The sequence below is a fragment of the Triplophysa dalaica genome, chromosome 1 (assembly GCF_015846415.1).
Source record: "Triplophysa dalaica isolate WHDGS20190420 chromosome 1, ASM1584641v1, whole genome shotgun sequence".
Classification (NCBI taxonomy): domain Eukaryota; kingdom Metazoa; phylum Chordata; class Actinopteri; order Cypriniformes; family Nemacheilidae; genus Triplophysa; species Triplophysa dalaica.
In genome coordinates, this window is record NC_079542.1 from 3,072,513 (window position 1) to 3,095,214 (window position 22,702).

The 22,702-nt window shown below is 37.0% G+C and overlaps 2 protein-coding genes across 2 annotated transcripts in view; one reads left to right on the forward strand and one right to left on the reverse strand.

Moving 5' to 3' along the window:
* Nucleotides 1-10,455, reverse strand: part of smchd1 (structural maintenance of chromosomes flexible hinge domain containing 1) — a 37,454-nt gene extending 26,999 nt beyond the window's left edge. Inside the window, exons 1-15 of the mRNA XM_056747037.1 lie at nucleotides 10,072-10,455; nucleotides 9,868-9,943; nucleotides 8,316-8,474; nucleotides 8,149-8,231; nucleotides 5,132-5,265; nucleotides 4,717-4,831; nucleotides 3,296-3,415; nucleotides 3,047-3,213; nucleotides 2,775-2,865; nucleotides 2,478-2,691; nucleotides 2,078-2,195; nucleotides 1,067-1,250; nucleotides 890-961; nucleotides 559-684; nucleotides 191-304 (exon numbers count right to left, since the gene is read on the reverse strand). Coding sequence (XP_056603015.1) covers nucleotides 191-304; nucleotides 559-684; nucleotides 890-961; nucleotides 1,067-1,250; nucleotides 2,078-2,195; nucleotides 2,478-2,691; nucleotides 2,775-2,865; nucleotides 3,047-3,213; nucleotides 3,296-3,415; nucleotides 4,717-4,831; nucleotides 5,132-5,265; nucleotides 8,149-8,231; nucleotides 8,316-8,474; nucleotides 9,868-9,943; nucleotides 10,072-10,233 — 1,935 coding nt within the window. The 5' untranslated portion in view covers nucleotides 10,234-10,455. The remainder of the gene's footprint in view (nucleotides 1-190; nucleotides 305-558; nucleotides 685-889; nucleotides 962-1,066; nucleotides 1,251-2,077; nucleotides 2,196-2,477; nucleotides 2,692-2,774; nucleotides 2,866-3,046; nucleotides 3,214-3,295; nucleotides 3,416-4,716; nucleotides 4,832-5,131; nucleotides 5,266-8,148; nucleotides 8,232-8,315; nucleotides 8,475-9,867; nucleotides 9,944-10,071) is intronic.
* A 950-nt stretch (nucleotides 10,456-11,405) lies between these two features.
* Nucleotides 11,406-15,495, forward strand: mettl4 (methyltransferase 4, N6-adenosine). The gene is made up of 8 exons (XM_056747048.1): nucleotides 11,406-11,760; nucleotides 11,862-11,927; nucleotides 12,127-12,484; nucleotides 13,160-13,229; nucleotides 14,031-14,205; nucleotides 14,288-14,388; nucleotides 14,456-14,541; nucleotides 14,679-15,495. Exons 1-8 carry the CDS (start codon nucleotides 11,521-11,523, stop codon nucleotides 14,867-14,869), a joined length of 1,287 nt encoding a protein of 428 aa, XP_056603026.1. The 5' UTR covers nucleotides 11,406-11,520; the 3' UTR covers nucleotides 14,870-15,495.
* The last annotated feature ends 7,207 nt before the right edge of the window (nucleotides 15,496-22,702 follow it).

A 22,702-nucleotide genomic window follows, 5' to 3' on the forward strand; every position in this document is an offset into this window, starting at 1 on the left:
TAATGTGACATCTCTAGATAATGGAACCGTTGATATTGATGAACGGTTTCCATTTTTTATATGGTTTATTAAGCGCCATATTTTTTTTAGCATGACATTTCTTGTGGAATTGTATTGACAACGAGCAGCATGCACATTCTGCCGAACATGTGAACTATTTCTCAAAGACAACATGGACTCGTTTCCTCACCAGCGCAATCTGGACGTGTCCACCTGTAGCGTAAACATCTCCTTCATAATCTCCATACAACAGGAACTGAACTATGGATCCAAACACGACGGGCAGCGTTCTGACAGATTTTACCTGAGGAGGAGAAAGAATCCAATCGAAACATTTAATATTCAACAGGTCAATATTATAATCAAAGGTAAAAAAAATAATTTAGTTTTTTGCTGTTTCCAAGTTCCAAACGAAAATCAATCCAACAACCAAAATCAATATTGTAACATTCAATTACTTGAATATGTGTTTGTTTCTACTGCCCATCACTAATACGCACAAAAATGTTTTTGTTGTATCTTATAGTCACGTTGTATGCGTGATTTATCAGATCTCACATATTGTCCTTTCGTGTAAGTCTTGCCGTCCCACTTCATGGATTTAAATTTTGCCCAGGGAGACTGTAGACGCTTGGTGGTCACATCTGTACGTGTCATCACACCTAGAAATCCCTGAAACATGACCTGCAAACGCGCACACAAAAACATGCATATTAAATAAACACAAGATGCATGATACAAAGTAATCTACACTCCATTTTTTTTCAGTCAGGATCAGAAAACACTTTCCTCCCACCTTTTGTTAGTAACTAAAGAACCACATTATTATTGACCAGTTCTGCGCTGGAAACAAAATGTATTATTATTTTTACAGACCAATTCGACATACCTGCTTATCAAAGCGCTCATGACATTCCTTCAGCCAGTTGATAAACTCTCTCTGAATCTTCACTCGCTGCTCCTGGATGAACCAGAACACATCATGTTAAAACATAAATCAGATGTCAAGTACAGATGATGTCAGGTCATTAGGTGACCAGTAGTTTTCAGGTGTGTGTTTCTGTACCTGACCGTTGTGCACTCTGGTGAAAATGGTCTCTTTGTCACGCAGTTGAAACTCGAGGTCCATGAAGGTCAGTTTGTTTGTGCTGACCTTAAATCGATCGTTGGCGAAGAGAACTCCTGAAATCCTGTTATAACACTCTAAAGGAACGGCAACTCCTTTCTTCGGCCTCATACACCACTCGAACCTTACACACACAAACACAAACCATTTATGATCCTAAATAAAATGATTTTATAGATAATGAAAATAATTAAGTATTCTTCAGGCCAAATGTGTTTTTTAATAGGACACTAGGTTTTGCTATATATAGTTAGACAGAAGAATGTTTTACTCTGAGACTGAAGCAAGATGGTAGTGAGAAGGTACGTTGACATTGAAGGTTTTACTGTTAGACAGTAGTGAGATGTTGTGAGAAAGTAGGTTTTCTTCTGTGGCAGTAGAAAGACGGCAATAAGAGGGTAGAGAGTTTTATTTTTAGACAGTAGTGAAACGTAAGATTTACTTCAAAACAATAAGACGATAGACAGACAGCAGAAGATTGTACTCTAAAACTTAAGCGAGACATCACAAGGATTTACTCGAAGACACTAGTGAGCAAGAATTGAGACGGTGGGGTGACAGTAAAAGCCTCTTCTCCTAAACAGTAGTGAGACACTAGAAGGTACAGTGAGAAACTAGTGAGACGGTAGTGAGACTGTAGAAGTCGCTTTGGATAACAGCCTCTGCTAAATATATGAATGTAAATGTAAACGGTAGGTTTTACTCTGAGACAGCAGTGACACAGTACTGAGAAAGAAGGTTTTACTCTGAGACAGCAGTGACACAGTACTGAGAAAGAAGGTTTTACTCTGAGACAGCAGTGACACAGTACTGAGAAAGAAGGTTTTACTCTGAGACAGTAGTGACACAGTACTGAGAAAGAAGGTTTTACTCTGAGACAGCAGTGACACATTACTGAGAAAGAAGGTTTTACTCTGAGACAGCAGTGACACATTACTGAGAAAGGTTTACTCTGAGACAGTAGTGTAGGGAATCAGGCGTCCATTCCAGAAGCACTCAAAGATCGATCTCTTCCCTCGACCTTCAGGATTCAACACCACACAATCTTCATCTTCATCCTCTCCTGCAGCTGAAACATAGTCACAAAGCAAATCATGAACAAATATCTAGGAATCCATTTTACATCAGTGTACATACGGCATATTTTTTAATAACTTGCATCAGTGATGATCATCATTAGTGGTGTTTGACAACATTGTTATTATTCACACTTAATTTTCACAAACCTTTGACCCTGTGTATTAAACTTTTATGAATCTGAGCTAGGGACATAAATGCCACAGCATTAACAGGTGATCTAAACATCGAAAGCACATGAATACAACAAGAGTGGATGTCTATAATTCAACACCTGATGCCGTGTATGGATCCAATGGATATGTCTCTCTATCAAAGAGAAACGGATGGTATCGGATTATTCCCTCCACTAAAGAGTCTTTAGCGCCGGTGGCTTTAAACTCAAACGTTGACGCGCTGGAGTTCACATAGAGAGTCTGCATGTCATTATCCACCTCTCTCAGATTAAGAACACGTGGCATCCGAGTGGAACGCTCGAAGAGACTTATCTGACAGATGAGAGATATAGAAGGAAAGAGAGGTTACAATTCCATCTCCAGTATCATATGAACCCGTACACACACACATCTACCTGAATGTCGATGTCGGAGACAGGGCCTGTCCTCTGAGGTTGTGTCTTGTTGTTCCCATCAATCCCGTGAATATAATAATGGTAGGTGTGTCTGTAAAAGGGCAAACAACATGAAAGCAAACAATTCACCAAACTATAACATACAGTTTGACAGGTTATCACATCAACGTCCCATTTAAATAAAATGTTTTCATGTTCCTCAGCAAAAAAATCATGTAGGTTTTTTGAAAGACTTCAGAATTAAATTTCTTTAAAAGAAAGGGAAGACGTACGCCAACTCTCGGGTCCACAGGTGGAAGTACTGTTTGAGGTAGGTGACGTGTTCTGCCTGGACTCCAGTTATGACGACGGCAGTAAAAGTCTCTTTGCCTTCCTCTTCAAGAACAAGGGAGTGCAGAAACTGCTCCTCGCTCACATTGAGATGCGTGCTGTCACCAGGCTGAAAAAGAGCGAGAAGGTACTTTTAACAGCTAAATCCAGAGACCAGCGATGACGTGTGAGACGAGATGTGTTCCTCTGACCTTTCTGTTCCTGATAAAGCCTGAATAAATGTGTTCTCTGTTCTTCTCCTTGCGCTCAAAGTCTTCTTTGGACATGATAAATTCATGAACGTCGGGAGAACCCGTGGGTTTGCTTATTATCTGAAATACAAATATTACATGAAATGAAAATCATTTACAATCATGCATACGAACAAAAAAAAACATTCAAGGTGTTCATTTGATTGAATGTGTGTTTTCTGGGGATGGAACCCATTATGTTTGTTCTGCTAACCCAACTGAGCTACAGGAACATTAAAAAATATTTATATACAGTTGTGCTCAAAAGTTTACACACCCCTTGCAGAATCTGGAAAAGCTTAACTTTTAGAAAAATAAGAGGATTTTTGAAAATTACGTTTTATTTTTAATTTAGTCCTGCCCTGAGCAAGTTATTTCACTAAAGAAATGTTAACCAAGTTCACACTAAAGAATAATATATGAATTTCTAAAAAATAGCCCAGGGTAAAAGTTTACACGCCCCTGGTTTTTAATACTGTATGATGTCACTTAAACAATCAATGACACTTTTTATGTTAAGTCATAGTTGTTTAAGGGTTTCTTGTTTGTCATGAGTCATGAGGCTGTCCAATGATCTTCAAAACAATCACCAAGGTCCTCCACAATCTTTGCTTTTTCAACATCTTATTTTTATATATTTAATTTCCTGAAGAATATTTTTAAATCTTCTGAAGGACCTTAGTGAATGAAAAAATAAGATGTATAAATGAAACAATAACAATTTACACCAAAACCATTTTCAGAGGTTTACATCCACCTGACTTATTAATGGTGTTTACTGTGGGTAGCACTGAATAATTCTATCTATTGTAATAGTTGTGTATGAGTCTCTCCATTGTCCTCAATGTAAAAAGAGGAACAACTTGGAATTGTTTAGGTAACAGCATATTAAGAATCAGGGGCGTGTATACTTTTGCCGTGAGCCATTTTTTTGAAATTGTGTTATTATTATTTAGTGTGAACTTTGTTAACTTTTCCCTAGCGAAAAAACTTGCTCAGGGCAGGACTAAATTAAAAATGAAACTTAATTTTCAAAAATCCTCTTATTTTTCGAAAAAATTTCAGCTTTTCCCAGATTCTGCAAGGGGTATGTAAACTTTTGAGCACAACTGTATATGTTTTTGCATCTCGTCCTTATTTATATACATGTTCATTTATGTTAATATTATTTTTGTCATTTCTTCTATTGTTACTTTTATTATTCCTTCATTTACAGCCATTATGTTCTATTGGAAAGATTGTATCTCAAATACACTAAATAAAAGATGTAAAAAAATGTGTCTCTATTATGTTGCTGCAGGTGTTAAAGGGGAACTGCGCCATAAAATGAACAGCCTCAGTATTTGAACAGGATGTTTTGAATAAGGAGCATGCAAACGCACCCTGACGCTATGGCCAATGTAAAAGACCGCCTGTTTGCCACCCACTCCAAAATATGAGATGTCACTGTTCAGGCTGCGTGGAACAGCTTTGGGCCGAACATAACTGGTGTGATCGCTGCGTTGACAACAGAGAGAAGAAAATAAAGCGGATTATTTTACTTCATATGACACGACTTATCAACTTGGTGACTTATGAGGAATTACATACACTATGTGTTTTAATGAACCTCAGGTATTACACATTCATATGTGTATAAAAATCAATGGTGCTAGTGCAAAAATATGGTCTACATTAAAATTCTATTAAACCCTTAGGCATTGGAAATCAACAGGTTCAGCAAGAATTATTGATCGATCCAAAATCATCATTAAGAAAACAGGTAAGAGAATATGTATTTGTTAGGAAGAGCATTACCCTTCCGATACGCGGTCGTTTCGAATGAATTTGGACAGACGATAAACAGCCCAGTTGTTCAGCTGTTGAGATGTCATTCCACATCCATTATCCATCACCACGATGGCAGGTCCTCCCTGAGCCTCATCAAACAACTAAAACAAACAGACAGAGAGGAGAAAACTAATGATGCACCGAAACGAAAATTCTGGGCCGAAACCGATTGCCAAAATTCAGGATGCACTAGGCCAAAAACTGATAACAAATGTTTCTTAAACACTCTGAAATAGTTTTTATTGAATTATATTAATAAAACACACTAAAACCACAAAAATTGAGGAGAACATATTTTAAAACAATACAACAAATAACATTTTCCTTGTAATTTTTTTACCAATCATCTAATCATTGTAGTTCTAGAATTATTCGGCCTATATACCTAAAAGCAGTCAAGTAATAGTCAAACTTAAACTCATAAGAAGTTTATATATGGTGCACCATCATTTTAATGAGAATAACAGGCAGAACACAGAGGGGCATTCTTTTCATGTTAAGAAGCTTAACATGAGCTTCATTGATATCAACACCTGCCGGGTGACGGTCCACATGAGCTACATCATAAGCTTCTGACAGTTCATTCCACTGATCATTCACGTCTGTAAAGTGTTGGTAGCGTTTTCTGTTTTCTGTTCACCGGTTTTGATATTTTATTATTATATATTTGTTTTGGAGTGCATTCTCAGCTGACTCACTTAGTACGGTTGAATCGCACAAGAGTTCGTTTATCTTCTTGGTGCAGTTCGTTTGGGCAGGTGTGAATGCAGCAATCGCCCTCGAGTGCGCTCCAAAAGCGGACCGAATAGGCGTAACGAGACCTCCTTGAAAAGGTTGTCAGGGTTCGCTTACAAACGAACCCTGGAGCGGTGAGAACGTGATTCGACCTCAAACAGACCCAAATGCAGAAAGTACTGCACTTTTGTGAACTAAACCAGTTGTCGTAGTCAGCTGCGCTGTGCATTATGGAATGAGGACAAGTGTTTGTTGACAGTTTGCACTTGCATGGCAGCTCGAGACAACTTTGAGTTGTGAGAAGCTGCGGAGCCTCATAGAAATATGGTCTTATGACCATATTACATCTGAGGGATGGGCATTTTTCAATAATTTCATATTCGAACATTTGAGATCATAAAACGACTATTCAAATATTTGTTTAATTAAATTGTGTTAGTAATTACGATATTTTATAAGTTTTTATTAAATCACAATTTCACATCAAGCTTATAATTATTCATAATACATTGATATCATAACCTGTATAGTTTTGTAATGTTGAAAATATTATACATAAAAACTGCATTTAAACCTGTTCTGAACTGTATAATAAAAAAAAAAAACATAAAAAATAAAACGCAATGTATACTGACAGTCTATGATATATGGTTATCATTTTTATTTTGTTTTACATGTTTTTGATAAGAAAAACAAGCATATAGGTCTATTTTACTCTGGTGAACGTTACTCAGCCTGGTAAACAGCTGTCAGCGGAAAATTCGAGCTGCTCTTCAAACTCCCCATAGCAAAACCCATCTGACAAGAATATCTGGCTTTATTGTTTATAAAGTGGATAGTAAAAAAAAAGTAAACAGGCTTGATCTTCTATGCCGACTGTTCAGATCCTACTATTTACCACGGAACAAAGACGGAGCCATGTAATGCTTGTTTCCCTATTAAATGCGTGACAATTCACATTTATTTAAAGGCTGTAACTTGAAGCCGACAAACCTATTTGAACTTCTTAAAAGGAAAATTCAGGCTTAGATTTGGAAAAAGGTGTAAGTCTTATGCTATGACCAAATTCATTAACATTAGTTGCAGTGAAATGTACATTTTCATGTTTCAATTTGTTGAAATTAGCATTACTTAATATATTTTTAACGAACGAATATGAATTTACCAAGAACAACCGCTCCGAAAAAGTTACGGTAATAAAGTAATTATTGTTAATCATCTAATATCAAGTTGATATTTTTATACCTTATGTAAGTAATGTTAACAAACTATGTGTCTCACCAGTTTTTAAACATGTTAACACGCGATACAGCATCCAGTGTAAACTTAAAATATTGAACTAGCTTGCGATCTGAGTGAACAAAGATTTAGTAACACATAAAAAAGATTTTTTTTTCTGTATATTATAAAATCAATAAAGATGAATTGAAGAAGCATTAAAAAAGACGTGAAAACTCTAAGGTGTTCTGTAGCGGTAACTAATCCCTGTGGTGATGCAGTTTCAACTCATATATTCTAAATGCATTTTTTATTTTTTTAATAGTTTTTGCAGATCAATTAAGAAACTCCGCCAGCAGTACATCCAAGTGGGGGATGTACAAGTTCCACATGTTGTCACGTGACTGCATTTTGGTTCGTTTCAACTGGTTTTAAAATTGGTCCGGACCAAATGAACCGGACTAAAAGTGAGAAAGCACCCTAAGACTTTGTTATGGCGCGCTTATTTGATTGTCCTTTGATTACAGCTAGTGAGAGAGTTACGCGAGCACTGAAAGGAAGCGTGGGCGCTGGATAAACCGGCTTTTATTTCGGCCAGTTTTTTTTTCATTCACTCGAAACCGACAATGTCATTTTCGGCCAAACATTTTCGGCAGCCGAGTTGCATTCGCTAGAGAAAACCTCTGCTGATCTACAAATAACACATGGCATCCTCGTGCATCACAATATCAAAAGGTATTTCTGGAACATAATGCAATGAGTTGCTATATGAGATGCAACAAATCCTTTCCAAAAATGCAATTAACTTGAATATTACAGTTGAATATAATGCTTTTCAGCTCATCCAAAATGGTGGAGAGGGTCAAGGGTCAATGTTATAAACATTTTATTCTTCACTTAGAAAACATTGTACTGGAAATCATCCACAACACGTTTTTTTCTTTCTTTAATTTTTACAAAAAGCTAGGGCAGATGTGTTCGAGTGCCTTCAGTAGCGGATACTGAATAAGATCAAGACATTAAACACTCACCAGTCTGATTTCAATGATCCTTTTCCCGGTGTTGTTTGCTGTAGCTGACAGCGCGTTATCGATGAGTTCGGCAAACGCGTAGGCTGCAACACAAAAAACATGCTCCATATTATACTGGCACAATACATGTGCGTGCATGCCCAGCAAAGGTGAGCACATAAACTTACGCAGTGGCTTCTGTCCCTCGCTAGCGTAGTACTCATACATGCCACACTGCACCAGGGTGTGATAGTGGGGCTGATAGTTGATGCGCTCTTGAGTGGCCATACACAGCTCCTGATCCACAGACTGCAACAGGTGCAGGGTCTTCCCATCCAGCAGCTCATCTGTAGCATCACGACACACACACTCATCAAATTCCCAGTCAAACGACATCGGCTGGAGCTTATGCTGCACAATTAATCGACAAACTAATCGGGATTAAAGTTACGGGTTAAACTATAACATTGTAATCAAAAAAAGCCTAAATGCTGACCCATTTGCCTTCATTTCTGAGTTTGGGCACCGAGTACAGAGGCGAAACAGAGACCTTAAAATGAAGTGTCTTAGAAAGAAGTTATAGAAAGAATACGGCATGCAGATGCTTCACAGAAAGTTTGAAAACATTTTAAAGCTTCAATAAAAAATCTATTCATCAAAATTACAATATTCGAGGTGAATAATTGACAATTATGATTTTTGTCATAACCGTGCAGCTCATTTAAAATGATGAAGAAATTAAAGTTATGCACTTAATAAAACTGTATTGATGGTCATTAGCCCTTGTATTGTTTTCATGCGTTTATTACTCTTTTAATGTTTGCAAATCCAGTGAACCCACAGCATTATTTGTGTTTTAAATCAAGAAATACAAAGATATATAAAATGGTGCTATATTTACAAAAACTTTTTTTTATGTACTAAAATAGGAAAATTCTTTAAAACAGGTCCCATCGAACCAAGAGTTAACGTTATCGTCATTCATTTTTAGTATTACATTTACATTAATGAATTTGGCAGACGCCTTTACCCAAAGCGACTTACATTGCATTATCCTATACATTTATACATAGGTATGTGCAATCCCCTGGGATCGAACCAACAACCTTGCGTTGTTAACCCAATGCTCTTACCACTGAGCTACAGGAAAGCTTATTATTACAATACTGTATACTTTCCTTAGCCAACCTCAGTATACAGATTAATGTATAACATTTTCAACTTTCTTATTGTTTTAATTTAAATGTTTAGAAATCAGTACAAAAACATCTTTGACTATTCTACAGAAACAGAAGGCAATACAAAAGCTAATACTAGTTTTCATTTCAAATACAAAACCATTAAATACCATTGTTTAATACCAGCTGTTAAGCATTAAAACCATTGCAAATGCATCTAATATACCTTTAGTGTGTTTTGGGTTTTATTCCAGTAGGATTTAATGGTTTTGTATTTGTTCCCTTCCAAGTTCCCACTATCAGATCCCGCACATAATCAGTTACGACCCCAGACCCTGTAGAAAAACAGCATATATTGATCTGGTTTGTTTTGATGATGGTTTAAGCTGGTCATTTCATGGTCCTTACCTGGTCAAACCAGCATCAACACATAGTTGAGTTCATACGTTTACATTAAAACCAATACAATTCCTATTAAAACCATATTCACAACATATTTATGTACGTATTATAACATATTGTTATATTTACAGTTTATACTGGAAGTAAACAGATGTCTTACTGTAAAGCTCTTCATCGATCTGCCTCCTGTCAGTCGTGCTGATGACGAAAGTTTCGTTTTTCGACAATGAAAACTCCTGCGATAGAAATAACGAAAAAACATGAGACCGCCGTCTCCGGCACTTTAAACCCGTTATCAGTCACCGCTTACCGGTCCAATTACCCTGGACTGATAAAAAGAGTCAAACAAAACGCTTGCTCGTACCCGCCTCACAGCCTCCATGAACTCGCCGTAGTCCATGTCCACGGCGTCTATAGAGCGCGCCGCCTCAGCGCTGCTGTCCGGACGACAGTCGAACACTAATATCGATCTCTGGTGCTTTTTCTCCAGGTGGCCGGGCTCGTTTCCCGCTCCGGCCTCCGCCATGTTCGTATCGATACGGAGGAACGTTAGCCAATCAGCGATATCTGAAATACGCGTTCAACCTCCGCGAGCTCACCGCTGCACCTCTGCCATCTTTATCCACGCCTGCGGCTCTGTGGCTCGATGTCAACGCATCTAATGGTCCGCGAATGCGATATTTTGGGTGGACGTGCGAATTCAAAGACTTGGCGCCTCATGAATTCCGTTTCACTTTAGCAGCGTCATGACGCTCGAGCTGCGTGATGATCGACTGTTGACAAGATCCACGCGCTGACAAATCACAGGGCGTGTCCAGAGTAGCGCTCTGTGTACTACGCGTGTTATCTATGTAGTGTGCAGTTTGGACTACATAGGAGACGGTCCTCGCCGCAGAACACGACATTTAGGGCGCGTGGTTTGGATACAGATCCGACTCCTCACACTTAATATACTTTTAAAACGCAAACGTTTGCTCTAATCATCAATGTTATAAAAAAACGTTATTAAAAGTACCCAAACCCTAATAAAATATGTAATTAAAAACGCGTTAATAAATAAATAAATATTGTATTCAGCTAGTTAGTTTTTCTGTCAAATTAAAAAGTTTAATTACGACTTTGGAAATGCGGAACAACAACAAGAGTATGACGTGTCCACCAATCGATCAATCAAGACGCAGCGGGAGGAGACTGGATCCAGTGTCGACCAATCACAATGCAATAGGAGGAGACTGGAGCTGCATCCAACCTTGCCCCCTGGATCTCGCGTTCTGCAGTCTATGTTGACTTTTTCTTATGGATAGGCACAAATATTGAACTAAATAATAATGAGAATTTAAGACAAAATTACGAATTATCTAATTTTCAACTTCACTGTCTTAATTTTTATTCTCAAAATACTACGACTTTAATCTCGTGATTTTATTTAACCTTTAACGTGGCCGTAATCCTATTCGCAACTACAAATTAAATTAATGAAAATAATGAAGTGTTTCACAAAATTGGATTTCAAAAGCAAAATAGTTGTCAACACGACCATACTGTATAACACTTGATGAGTAAATAATTCACAAAAGTAAGAAAATGTGAGAATAATAGATCATATGATCCATATAACACGATCAAACCAGTCTTTGAAAAGATTCATTCAACTGAACCGTTTACGCGAGTCGATTCGGCACAATGAATCAAACAATGGTGACGCAACAAAAAAACATGGCGGCGTACAGTCGTTCACGTGCAGGTTGTCAAATAAAACATATCACGGAGAGAAATCCCTACGATTTTTGAAAATTTTGACTATCTTATATTAATGTCTATCGTTGTTGGCAACAGTTGGGGCTGGCTGTTAGACTCCGGCTCGCTCAAAGATCAGAGCTGTGTTTGTTCATGTGATGGGAATCAGGCAAAATACTTCAAATGTACTTTTAAAAGAGAATATTTTAATATATTAAAGCCTCACATTCAAGTTAAACAAGATGTTTTAAAAAACCCAGATACGCAAAGTGCTGAGAATTGCGAGCATGCAAACATTGATCTGAAAAAACGAAAGGTGTGCATCGCATATTACTAATAACGTTATTAATCATATAGCCTTACGTGAACACTTGTTTTACAATCTGTGCAAATCGATGAACTTGTATTTATTTTCAGAAGCGCAAGAGAAAAAAGTCTGATCTCAATACTGGAGAGATAGAGGCACAGGACTATCATGAAAAGGTAACAACATTTATTCTGCCTTTTACCATAGGAAAGGGATTTCAGACATTTTTCGAAATATCTTATTTTTGTGTTTGAGTCATTTATAGGCGAATAAATGATGACATAATTTCTATTTTTGGATGAACTGTCCCTAAGGATTGCTTTCCAGTAGTAATCCTTAAGGACCTCTCTTTCACCAATATTGCTCTTTTCACAGATCCAGTCAGTGGTTCTGGAGGGTTCTCGGGCTCTCGTGGAAGCTGGCCGTCGGTGTGGTTACTGGACAGAAGTTTTGCCCTCGGTGACATCTGAACCCGTCCCGGCCCAGGAGTGCAGGCTGGCTGCATTCTGTGACATGGCCAAACAGCTTCCGTTCACAGATGATTGGATACCGGCACCAGTGCAGACACTGAACAGAGACGACCTGGACGCACCGCTTGACTTATTCAATTACATCACCGAGAATCCGTATGACATCACTTATGAGGTCACATTAATGAGCGAGAGGTATCTGTTGCCCCCTCGCAGCCACTTTCTGATGTCTGACATCACACACATACATCCACTAGTCAACAGTGAGTCTATTTTATCATTATTGTTCTTTTTCATTTAAAAATATGTATATTATCTATGTGTTATTTGATTTATTTATAAATCTGTTGCATAAAATGGCCCTCAATTAAAGATATTTATGCCCGGTTTCACAGACATGGCTTTAGGCTAGTCCCAGACTAAAATGAAAGTACTGAAAAGAACGTGCCCTGAAATATCTTAAAATATATCAGTGCCATTGTTTTGTCTCTAGATGCACACCAGTAATGACTTTACATAATCTTAAAAACAAAGCTTCTTAAATATCATAATTTAACTAAGGGTTAGTCCTGGCTTAAAGCTAAGCCCTGTCTGTGAAACTGGGCCTTAAAGGGAAAGTAAAGCCAAAAATTAAAGCATTCTCATGTCATTTTAAACCTGTCTTACTTTCCTCTGCTGGGCACAAAAAATATATTTTGAAGAACGTTGATAACCAAAAACCACTGAAACCATTGACTCTTATTGTATGAACACAAAACCACTGAGACATTTCTCAAAATATCTTCTTTTGTGTTCTGCAGAAGAAAGAGTAACATACAAGTTTCGTCCGACATGAGTGAATAAATGAGAACTTTTAATTTTGGGTGAACTATCCCTGTAACTTATCATTGACTACTTTTGTATATTAATCGAGAGTTATTACTTCGATCTGCCCACAGATGGAGACAAATATGACCTTATAGTCCTTGATCCACCATGGGAGAACAAATCCGTAAAAAGAAGCAACAGGTGAGGGTTTGATATCTCAATATTGTTACATTCCGCGTCAGGAAAGCAACAAGTAAATTGAGGTTCGAGTACAAAATATTGAATATGTATTTACTAAGGGGTTCCATAATGAAAAGAACCAAAATAAACAAGAATAATTAGCACAACAGAACAAAACATAATTTAAAACGAAAATGCAAAAAGGTCCAGCCAAGCTCGACAACAGAACCATAGGCTACACCAAGATCCAGGTCTTCTTAAATACACAACTCTTGATCAGTATCAGGTGTATCAAATTTCCCGTTTAAAACAGAAGAACAACCACAGAACCAAAAAAGGGAAAAAGAATAACCCGTAACAATATTCATATTTTGATGATTTTATTCAGTGTATGTCTTCATATTTTTGCTTTTGCTCTAGAATTTATAAAATATGTAATTTCCCCGCTTTAAAACAGCACGATACCTCTATTTTTATTAAAATGAACACGTTATTGCTGCTGATGAAAGAGACTGCAACTGACTTCATGCCATTTATGGTTTCGTGTCTGTTTTATGAAACCCAAACCACCCCCAATATGTTTATATATTTTTAACTTAATACATCTCACACTCGCGTGTCTCTTTTCACATCTGTGTTACCTACTGCAGGCATTTTAATAATGACAATTTTTGACACATTAATCTTCATTTTCAATGAGATTTGATATTCAGAATTATTTAAATAATATCCAATAGCCAATATTATATTGTAGCCAATATTATTTAGTTGTTATATTGGCGTGTTTTATGAACTGAACTCATGTGACACTGTCATTGACAGGTACAGTTCCCTGGCGTCCTCTCAGATCAAGCAGCTTCCCGTGCCGGCCTTGAGCTCTCCGGGTTGTGCGGTGGTGACGTGGGTAACTAACCGGGCGCAGCACCGGCGTTTCGTCAGAGAGGAGCTTTACCCTCACTGGGGAGTGGAAGTGATAGCGGAATGGTTTTGGGTCAAGGTACAAACACACGCACCTATAGCTTAAGCAACATTGCCCAAACCTGTGGGGCCGTGACGTCTGATCGGCTGATTGTGTATAGGTGACCCGGATGGGTGAGTTTGTGTTTCCCCTGGACTCCCAGCACAAGAAGCCTTATGAAGTTCTGGTGCTCGGCAGGTATCGCACAGAGGACGCTGTCAGGTAACGTATGCGTGTGTCCATTAATCTGTGTTTTATAAACTGTGATTAGCAAGACTCTGTGTTTCAGGACTTCAGCGCAGGAGGAGATTCCACGTCAAAGACTTCTGCTCAGCGTCCCCTCAATCCTTCATTCCCATAAACCTTCACTGTCAGGTACACACACCCCTAAGATAAGCATGCGTACATAGTCCAAAACTGACACCGCAACAATATAAAAAAACTAAGACTGATGTATTTCTGAATTCATGTCTGCACTTGTAATCGAGTTGATTCTCCGTCTGTTCTTTCAGCTGTGTTGAAGCCTTACATTGGCTCCGATCCTAAGTGTTTAGAGCTGTTTGCTCGAAGTCTCCAATCTGATTGGACCAGCTGGGGAAATGAGGTCATCAAGTTTCAGCACAGCGATTATTTTAGCAGACAGAGAGTCGAGGATCCACACTGCACGTTTGAGACAGCAGGTGCGACGACCGGATTCTGTTAATGAACACTTTAATAAAAGTGTCATAGTGTAAAGAGAAGTGAAACTGGAGCACGTGCAAATAAAACTCCAGTGTAGAGCAATTTAATTTTAACTTTATCTAACATCGCGTACCACAAGCATCAGATTTTGTTGACAACCTTGGACAACAGATTAGAATACGCTTTTATTAAAGTTTGATATCATCTTTGTGGAAATTAAATGTTCACATCTGAACTACGTTCACTGGACATTTTTTAATGAAAAATGACATTCATCTGCAGAATGTGTTTGTTTTTGGAAATATGCATTGATGTCTTGTATGAATGTAAGGTATATTATTGTTCAAAATGTTCTGTTTCTAATGCCATTATACATTTACTTTTTAACTAAAATTATTTTATACAAAAGTGTGTCGTCTGAATTTGTTTTAAACTTCAGTTTCTCAGAATTCAAGTTTCAGACTCTGCTGGAAAACTTAAGATTTTTTGTAAAAGATAAAAGATGTTAATCTCATTCCTGTTTGCGGTCATTGTTTTTGTAGTTACTGCCTTTGAAACATCTGTTTTCATGAAATTTAAAAACAGGTGATTATTGTTGCATGCATTTTTCGGACGTCGATTGCAATGCCCCTTTACTCCAGACACATATTGTACTACTTATAGCCAATGAAGATTTTAATAAACGATTTGATCTGCAAAAACAGATAACTCCCTTATTAAAAGGTTTCAAATATGTGTTTTTACAACCAAGAAATATCAATCAAACTGCAGTTGGGTTGTTTTTATTAAGTAATAACAAAAGAACAAATACTGGTAACTTACTCACAATCATAAAATATATTTAATATAGTCTATTAATGCAAAAGATGCTGTTACCTGATGACTGGGGTTTAATGATGGTTTCTGGCGCCATCTGCTGGTGTGTTTGTCAGTAAGATCTGGCTGGACTTCTTCTCTCAGGTTCATCGGCTCATTGCTTGCCGTTCAAAATGAGAGAAAACGTTTGACTACACGCAAATCCCAAGGATATTTATCTGACCTTGAGTTCAGTCCATTTTGAATATGTGCATCTGAGCATTAAAGCGTTACAAGAGCTGATACAAAAGAGGTGGATTATAGAAGATGTTAAATGTGCTGACCCCATTCCTGATTTTTCACATATTTATTAAACTTATGCATAAAAGTCCATCACAAGTAAGAGTATTAATAGTAAAGTATTGCATTATGCACACATTTAATAAACTATTAAAGAACTTAAAAGGCTGAAAAGGTATTTTCACACCGTAGGTGGAAATCCAGTATATTGATCTTTTTGAAAGCCTGTCGGAATGTCGCTCTATTGGTAGCCACATTGACCTCTACATCTTTGTATGTTTCTATGGAAACAGAGGTTGGTCTACCTGGGAAGCACATGTTGAGCTTGGCACTCCCTGTGTGTTCCCATTTATATTGTTACTGTACACATAAAGTCACCCGTACTTCTGACCCTTTAGAGAAAAATAATCTTCTGACATCACTGTTACAGATAATTCACACACAATTCAAAACAACATTTTACGATATCAAATACAAACGTATACAGTGTTTACTGCAGTATATTAATTCACCATAGTTAATACTACAGAATATTGCATGATATGAAATTGGTGTGATCCATTTAATATACCACAGTATACAAAAGTTTAATATAGTAAATACTTTGGTATTGACTACATTTTATGATACTACAATAATACTACAGAAAATTGCCATATACATTAACAAAGTCTGGTAATAAATATACTTACAAATAATATTCTACTTCAGTATAGTATAATTTACTACAGTTTACTATATTAAATGCAAACATATACTACCGTGTTTACTACAGTTTTTCAAGTCACTATAGTAAATACTACAGAATGTTGTATGTTATGAAATAAGTGTTATCAATTTAATATACCACATTATGAAACAGTTTACTATAGTAAATACTAAAGTGTCCTACGGTATTGACTACAGTTTATGATACTACAATAATACTACAGAATACAGTAATATACATTAACAAAGTGTGGTAATAACTACACATACCTCAAAATTAAAATACCACTACATTAAAGTATAATTCACTACAATTTACTATATGTAATCAATTTAATATGCCACTGTTCACTATAGTAAATACTATGGTATTTACTACAGTTTATGAATTTATTATTGTACACTAAGACTAAAGAATACTGCCCTATACATTAACAAAGTGTGGTAATAAATATATATACTTCCAAATAATATAACAGTACAGTATAGCATCATTCACTACAGTTTACTATAGTAAATACCTAAGTATACTGCTGTATTTACTACATTTGGTCAGTTAACAACAGTTACTATGTTATTTTCTGCATGCTGTATATTACTTTTCACACATCATTTATGTTCCCTGAGTGAATTTTCCTACAGTGTTTTGAAGTTTGGAATGAATAGAGCAGGATTCTGAATAGTTTCAGTGAGAAAAAAGGGGTCAATGTTACTGACAGCTCCTGATATTTCAAAGGATGAGAGAGACATGGCAATTTCCTTTCAACCTTGAATCCACATCAAGCTCAACTGAATTATTTCACGTTCATTAATTTTTATATTTGGTCATAAATCCAAGGTCTCACGTTTTGTGTAATTATAAAAACATATTTCTGCCATATATTAATGCAGGGTTTCATGTGAAACATAAGTAAACAAACTCAACCTTGAGATTATCTTCAAGAATTAGCATGCATTAACAAACTGCATAAAAAAGACAAATTATGGAAGATCAGTGGCCATCGAATGTGGAATCTTCAATTGTGACAGACCAAAATAAAATTACTGTGCGTGATTTTGCTGTTTATTACAGAGGCAAGTTTACAGACGATTCACTCTTTGGTCAGACATGTATGCATCCTCACACACACTTTAAATATCAAATCCCTGGAAAACAAACGCATGATTGTGCATCTAAATAAACCCTGATAACGTTTAAAAGTCGTTGTATATTATATTGCATTATATGACACATAAGTATGTTTAGATCAGCCTTCGTCAAGTTGTAAAAGTTTTTGGAATATTCAATATACAGATAATTTGTGGTTAGTCGGAAAACATTCACACGTTTCTGTGTCTTCTGACATCCTGTCAATTTATCTGAAGAAACATGTGGACGTGGAAATGTTACGTTAGAGGAAAAAGCCAATAGATGTCTGTCAAGAGTGTGAAGCTGTGATGTGTGAGTGACAGCAGATCGTGTTATACATTCAGTATCGGCTGGATTCTTCTGCCCGTCGTCATTAGAAACCACCACACTTACATTTACACATTTAACACTCTTAAGGCACCTTTATTTGCAGGTGACTTTTATCAAATACGGACTGATTCAAATCACCTTTACAGTAATAAACAGGTAAATAATCTATGCGGTATGAAATTAGTTCTGACAAATAAGTTCTGGTTGAGTTTGATTCACTTCAGGTCAATGAAAATGAAAAACAATGCACACACAGAACAGAGACTGATGTGCTCTACATATCATCTTTAAACTTTAAAGTCCTTAAGACTTCAACATCTAGCATTTTTATTTTCATATCAGCATTGGACACATTGGACATTAACCGGTTGATGAAAATGTTGCAATTATAGACCACATTTAAATACACTGAAAAAAATGATGCTTTAAACTAACTTAAAGGGATAGTTCAACCTAAAATGAAAATTCTGTCATCATTTACTCACCCTCAAGTTGTTCCAGATCTGTATAAACTTCATTCTTCTATTGAACACAGAAAGATATTTGGAAGAATTTGAGCAATTTTCAGTTCTGGGACATCATTCACCACCATAGTAGGGAGAATTACAATGGTAGTCAAAAGTGACACAGAACTGTTTGCTTTCCTAAATTCTTCAAAATATATATTTTTTTGTTCAACAGTACAAAATGTACAATATTTATTTTCTACAATGGTATTTAATGATGTCCAAGAACTGAAAATTGCTCAAATTCTAGAACAAAGAAATATATACAGGGTTGGAACAACTTGAGGGTCAGTAAATGACGACAGAATTTTTATTTTTGGGTGAACTATCCCTTTTATTATATTATGGACAGTGGTTCCACACTACAGAAACATGTTTTCTCTACTCAACTGAACTGAGTAAATTTAGACAACCATGTCCAAATAATGTCCAAATAACTTGAATCAATTAAGTTTATCCTACATAAAATATTTTTTTGGTAGAGATGTTTCTATTATGTGGCAGCTCTGGTTAAGGTAAGAAAACTCGTCTCTTCCGTCAGCACCTGACTGATCAGATCTAACTTCTATCTCTTTTCTACTCTTTCTATATAAAAAACACATAGCTTTGTATACTGTGGTAGATGAGACCAGTTTTGCTTGTTGTTGTCCTTATGTTGTTCCAATTGCTCCCACTGTTTACCATATTTGTAAGTCGCTTTGGATATAAGCATCTGCTAAATGACTAAATGTTAATGTAAATGTAAGACGCACACACTATGGTTGAATATGGGTTATGAGTCAACATACTGTACTGACAGAAACCGTAAACCTCATAAATGACATTAAATGTGTAGGAGTCAGTGACGATCGAATGTCACGGCTATAAATGATCACATTTACTTTTCTTTCTCCATCTCTTTTCTTTTACTGAGGCTGTTGTTCGATGGAGGCACAATACAGTCCAGTGGGGCTCTGAGAGACGACCTTCAGTCTCGCTCTTTTCTAAAGCTCTTTCTCTCGCCTCTTTCCTCTTTGGAGACGCTGTCAATCGCTCGAAACGTTTTAATCATGATGACAAAAAACCGCAGGATGTGTTTCAGCCAAAGGGCAAACCAACAACAACAGTTTTTAACCAATATTTACATGCACGTATTGCGGTGAGAGAGACAGACTTTACATTTAGTATCCCATTTGTTTAACTTTAATTGGAGGCAAAGTCACATATCAATTAACTTTAGACGGCACACATTAGCTAGTGTGTCCGTGTATTTTGCCTTGAGAAATTTCTTTATTTTCACTCTTATATTTTTATTTATTTTACTGTTGCTGGTATGTTTTACACTCCATCCAGAGTGATTTCATTGGTATTTGTATGTAAATTGTATACATGTGTAACCGGGTTATAGACAGGTGTATATATATATACATATATACACACATATACATATACCTACATACACCCATGCACATACGGTTTAGCTAATTATGACTACGCCACTCCAAGTTAAATGGGTAGGAGATCCCGGGTTCCCGCACAGTTATCCAACCAAATGAATGAAACTTAGGCAAGTATTACTATGAAACAATCACCACATTTATTAAGTTAATTCTCTTGATGTTCAACATCAGTAGGAACTGGTTCAAAACCAGCACATACACTAACATCCAATATAGGGGGTACAGACACTCTCAAAATAAAATAAAACGTACAACTCACTTCAAAGAAAAGAGAAATCACACTTAAGTGTAAAACAACTCAAATGTCACTTCATTACACCCACACGTGGACTTAAGCGACTGATTCCCCCCTCTATTGGCGGTAATGGTATTTCATGGGCCCACAACGAAATTAATAAAGACAAAAACAAAACAATCCAAATCTCAAAAAGAATAAAAGGATGGGAAACAGTGATCAATCCAGACCAGAAGCACTCTTCATTTCCATGTCAACTGCACCTGGAAACTCAAAAGGATCCCCCACACGTCTCATTCATTGAGTGCAGCGTATATCAGTGTTTACGGTAACAGATACAGGGTGTTGTATCCGTCATTCAGCCCTTACGACTCACAGTCAGATGAAAACTGGGTAACCGTACTGTGATGTACCCGTCTATCAATATCCACCGACACAGGCAGAAACGATTCACGCAATGCGCACAGAATAAGCAGCACGTTCTTCCAGCGACCAGCAACCAAGAAACCACCAACGATATGAGTAATACACTCAGGACGTGACGTATTTAAAGGCAAATTACCGTTCTTATTCTACGGGTGTCACTAGGAACAAAATACAACAGCGCCCCCCACTGACTTGGCTACACATGCATTTTTGTGCATTTAAATTATGGGTTGCATGGTGTACCAGTGCTATAGTAGCATCACGCTGCTGAGGTTTAAAAATACCTGCGATGCGGCTCAATTTCTTTAAACGATAGTACCATAATAGTAACAATCTAGTGTACTTTAGTATTAGTAAACTTTACAAAAACTTCTAGACACTACTGTTTTTAAACCTTACCTTACCTAAACTTAACTTTACCAAATTTGTTTTTATTATTAGAAATAGTGAAGAACCAAGTTATGGTTCTACTTAGCACTTTAAGTGGGTAATTACCCTATGATTACGAGCCAAGAACCACTTTTAGTGCAACCATTTTTAGTGTCCAGTAAAAACAAAATGATTCATTTGTCTATTAAAGAGGAGGTAACATGGAGTTTACTGCATTCTGACTTCTTTACACTGTCAAACGTGCTGGCTTCTCAAGCTTAACATGGTCAACTTGTCTTAAAAAACGTGTTGAACGTATGACGTGGTATTTCTGTGCTCTTTTCACTCTGCCAGGGTTCGTACAGGTTTCGGAAAGTTCTTTTCGAACATGAATTCCCTTTTCGTCCAAGGGTTCTTGTGTCCCTTGTTGGACAATTGGAGAGAGAGGATGCCCATCAATGCCGCTTCACTCGGCTGAAGAAAGTTTAGATGTGTTTGTTTGCTCACTGCATTTGGGTGATGAATTTTATATAAACGGTGGATTTGAAGAGCTTCAGCTGGTATAGTATCAATAGATAGTTTCATGGCTCCCATGCTGTGAACATATTAAAATGCAAGCCTGTTAAGTACTTTGGAGCACATCTCTTGATCTTCTGCGAGCAGGTGTTCTTGTACAGGTGAAGCAATTCAATTCAGTTGATGGTGGTCAGGAAGGTTTAGCCTCGCATTACGAAAGAAGACCTAGTGTAGAAAAACAAACAGGAGGCACAACAGTGATGACAAAGTCGTGAGTAAATACTGACACGGCATGTCCTGTTACAGCATCTCACCTCACAAACCCTCACAACCCATCTGAAAAAAAAAACTAAATGAAGGAATGAGTGATAGAATGATGGGACAGATTCAACATGCTCAAGAAACAATATATTTCACATGTTAAAAAATAATTGTATCCATAATAACAAAGATATGAGAAACTATTTTAACATCACCATTAAATAAAAGCTCATATCTATATCCAGTAGATATGTTTAAATCACAGAAGCTCGGAACCTACGACAGCCTCCACATGACTGAAACATCTCACACACACGGAGCACAGCATGCCAAAAAAGACGCTTTGTAAAATTCTGATTGATGTTTATGCGTGTATATATTCACAGCACACGGAGCTGTCTGTGGTGGAGATCAGAGATGCTTAATAAAGAACCAGACCATCTGCCATAATCTCAAGATACAGACGTGATGTGAAAGAGGAAGACCACGAGAAGTCCAGGACGTGGAGATGGATGCTGAGAGAAGCTTGCGGGCCAGTGAAACTAAAACCCACTCGTTTTGGGGTGAACTGTCCTTTTTAATGAAGAACACTTTCTGTAACCAACCATAGATTTTACTTTAGAAATGTTTAATGGGATTAAATCCATGTTCTACAGGATTCAATACATTTCTTTGCAAAAATCTGATTAGAAGAAGCATTAAAGTCACATTACGATGATGATGAAGTGGGTTTTTTTGTGTGGATGTTTAATTTCTCTCTCTCTCATTATGTTTCATTCAGGTGTTGCATGTTCTTGAGTGACAGGGATTATAAAGGTCTGACTCGGTGTGACTGTGCATT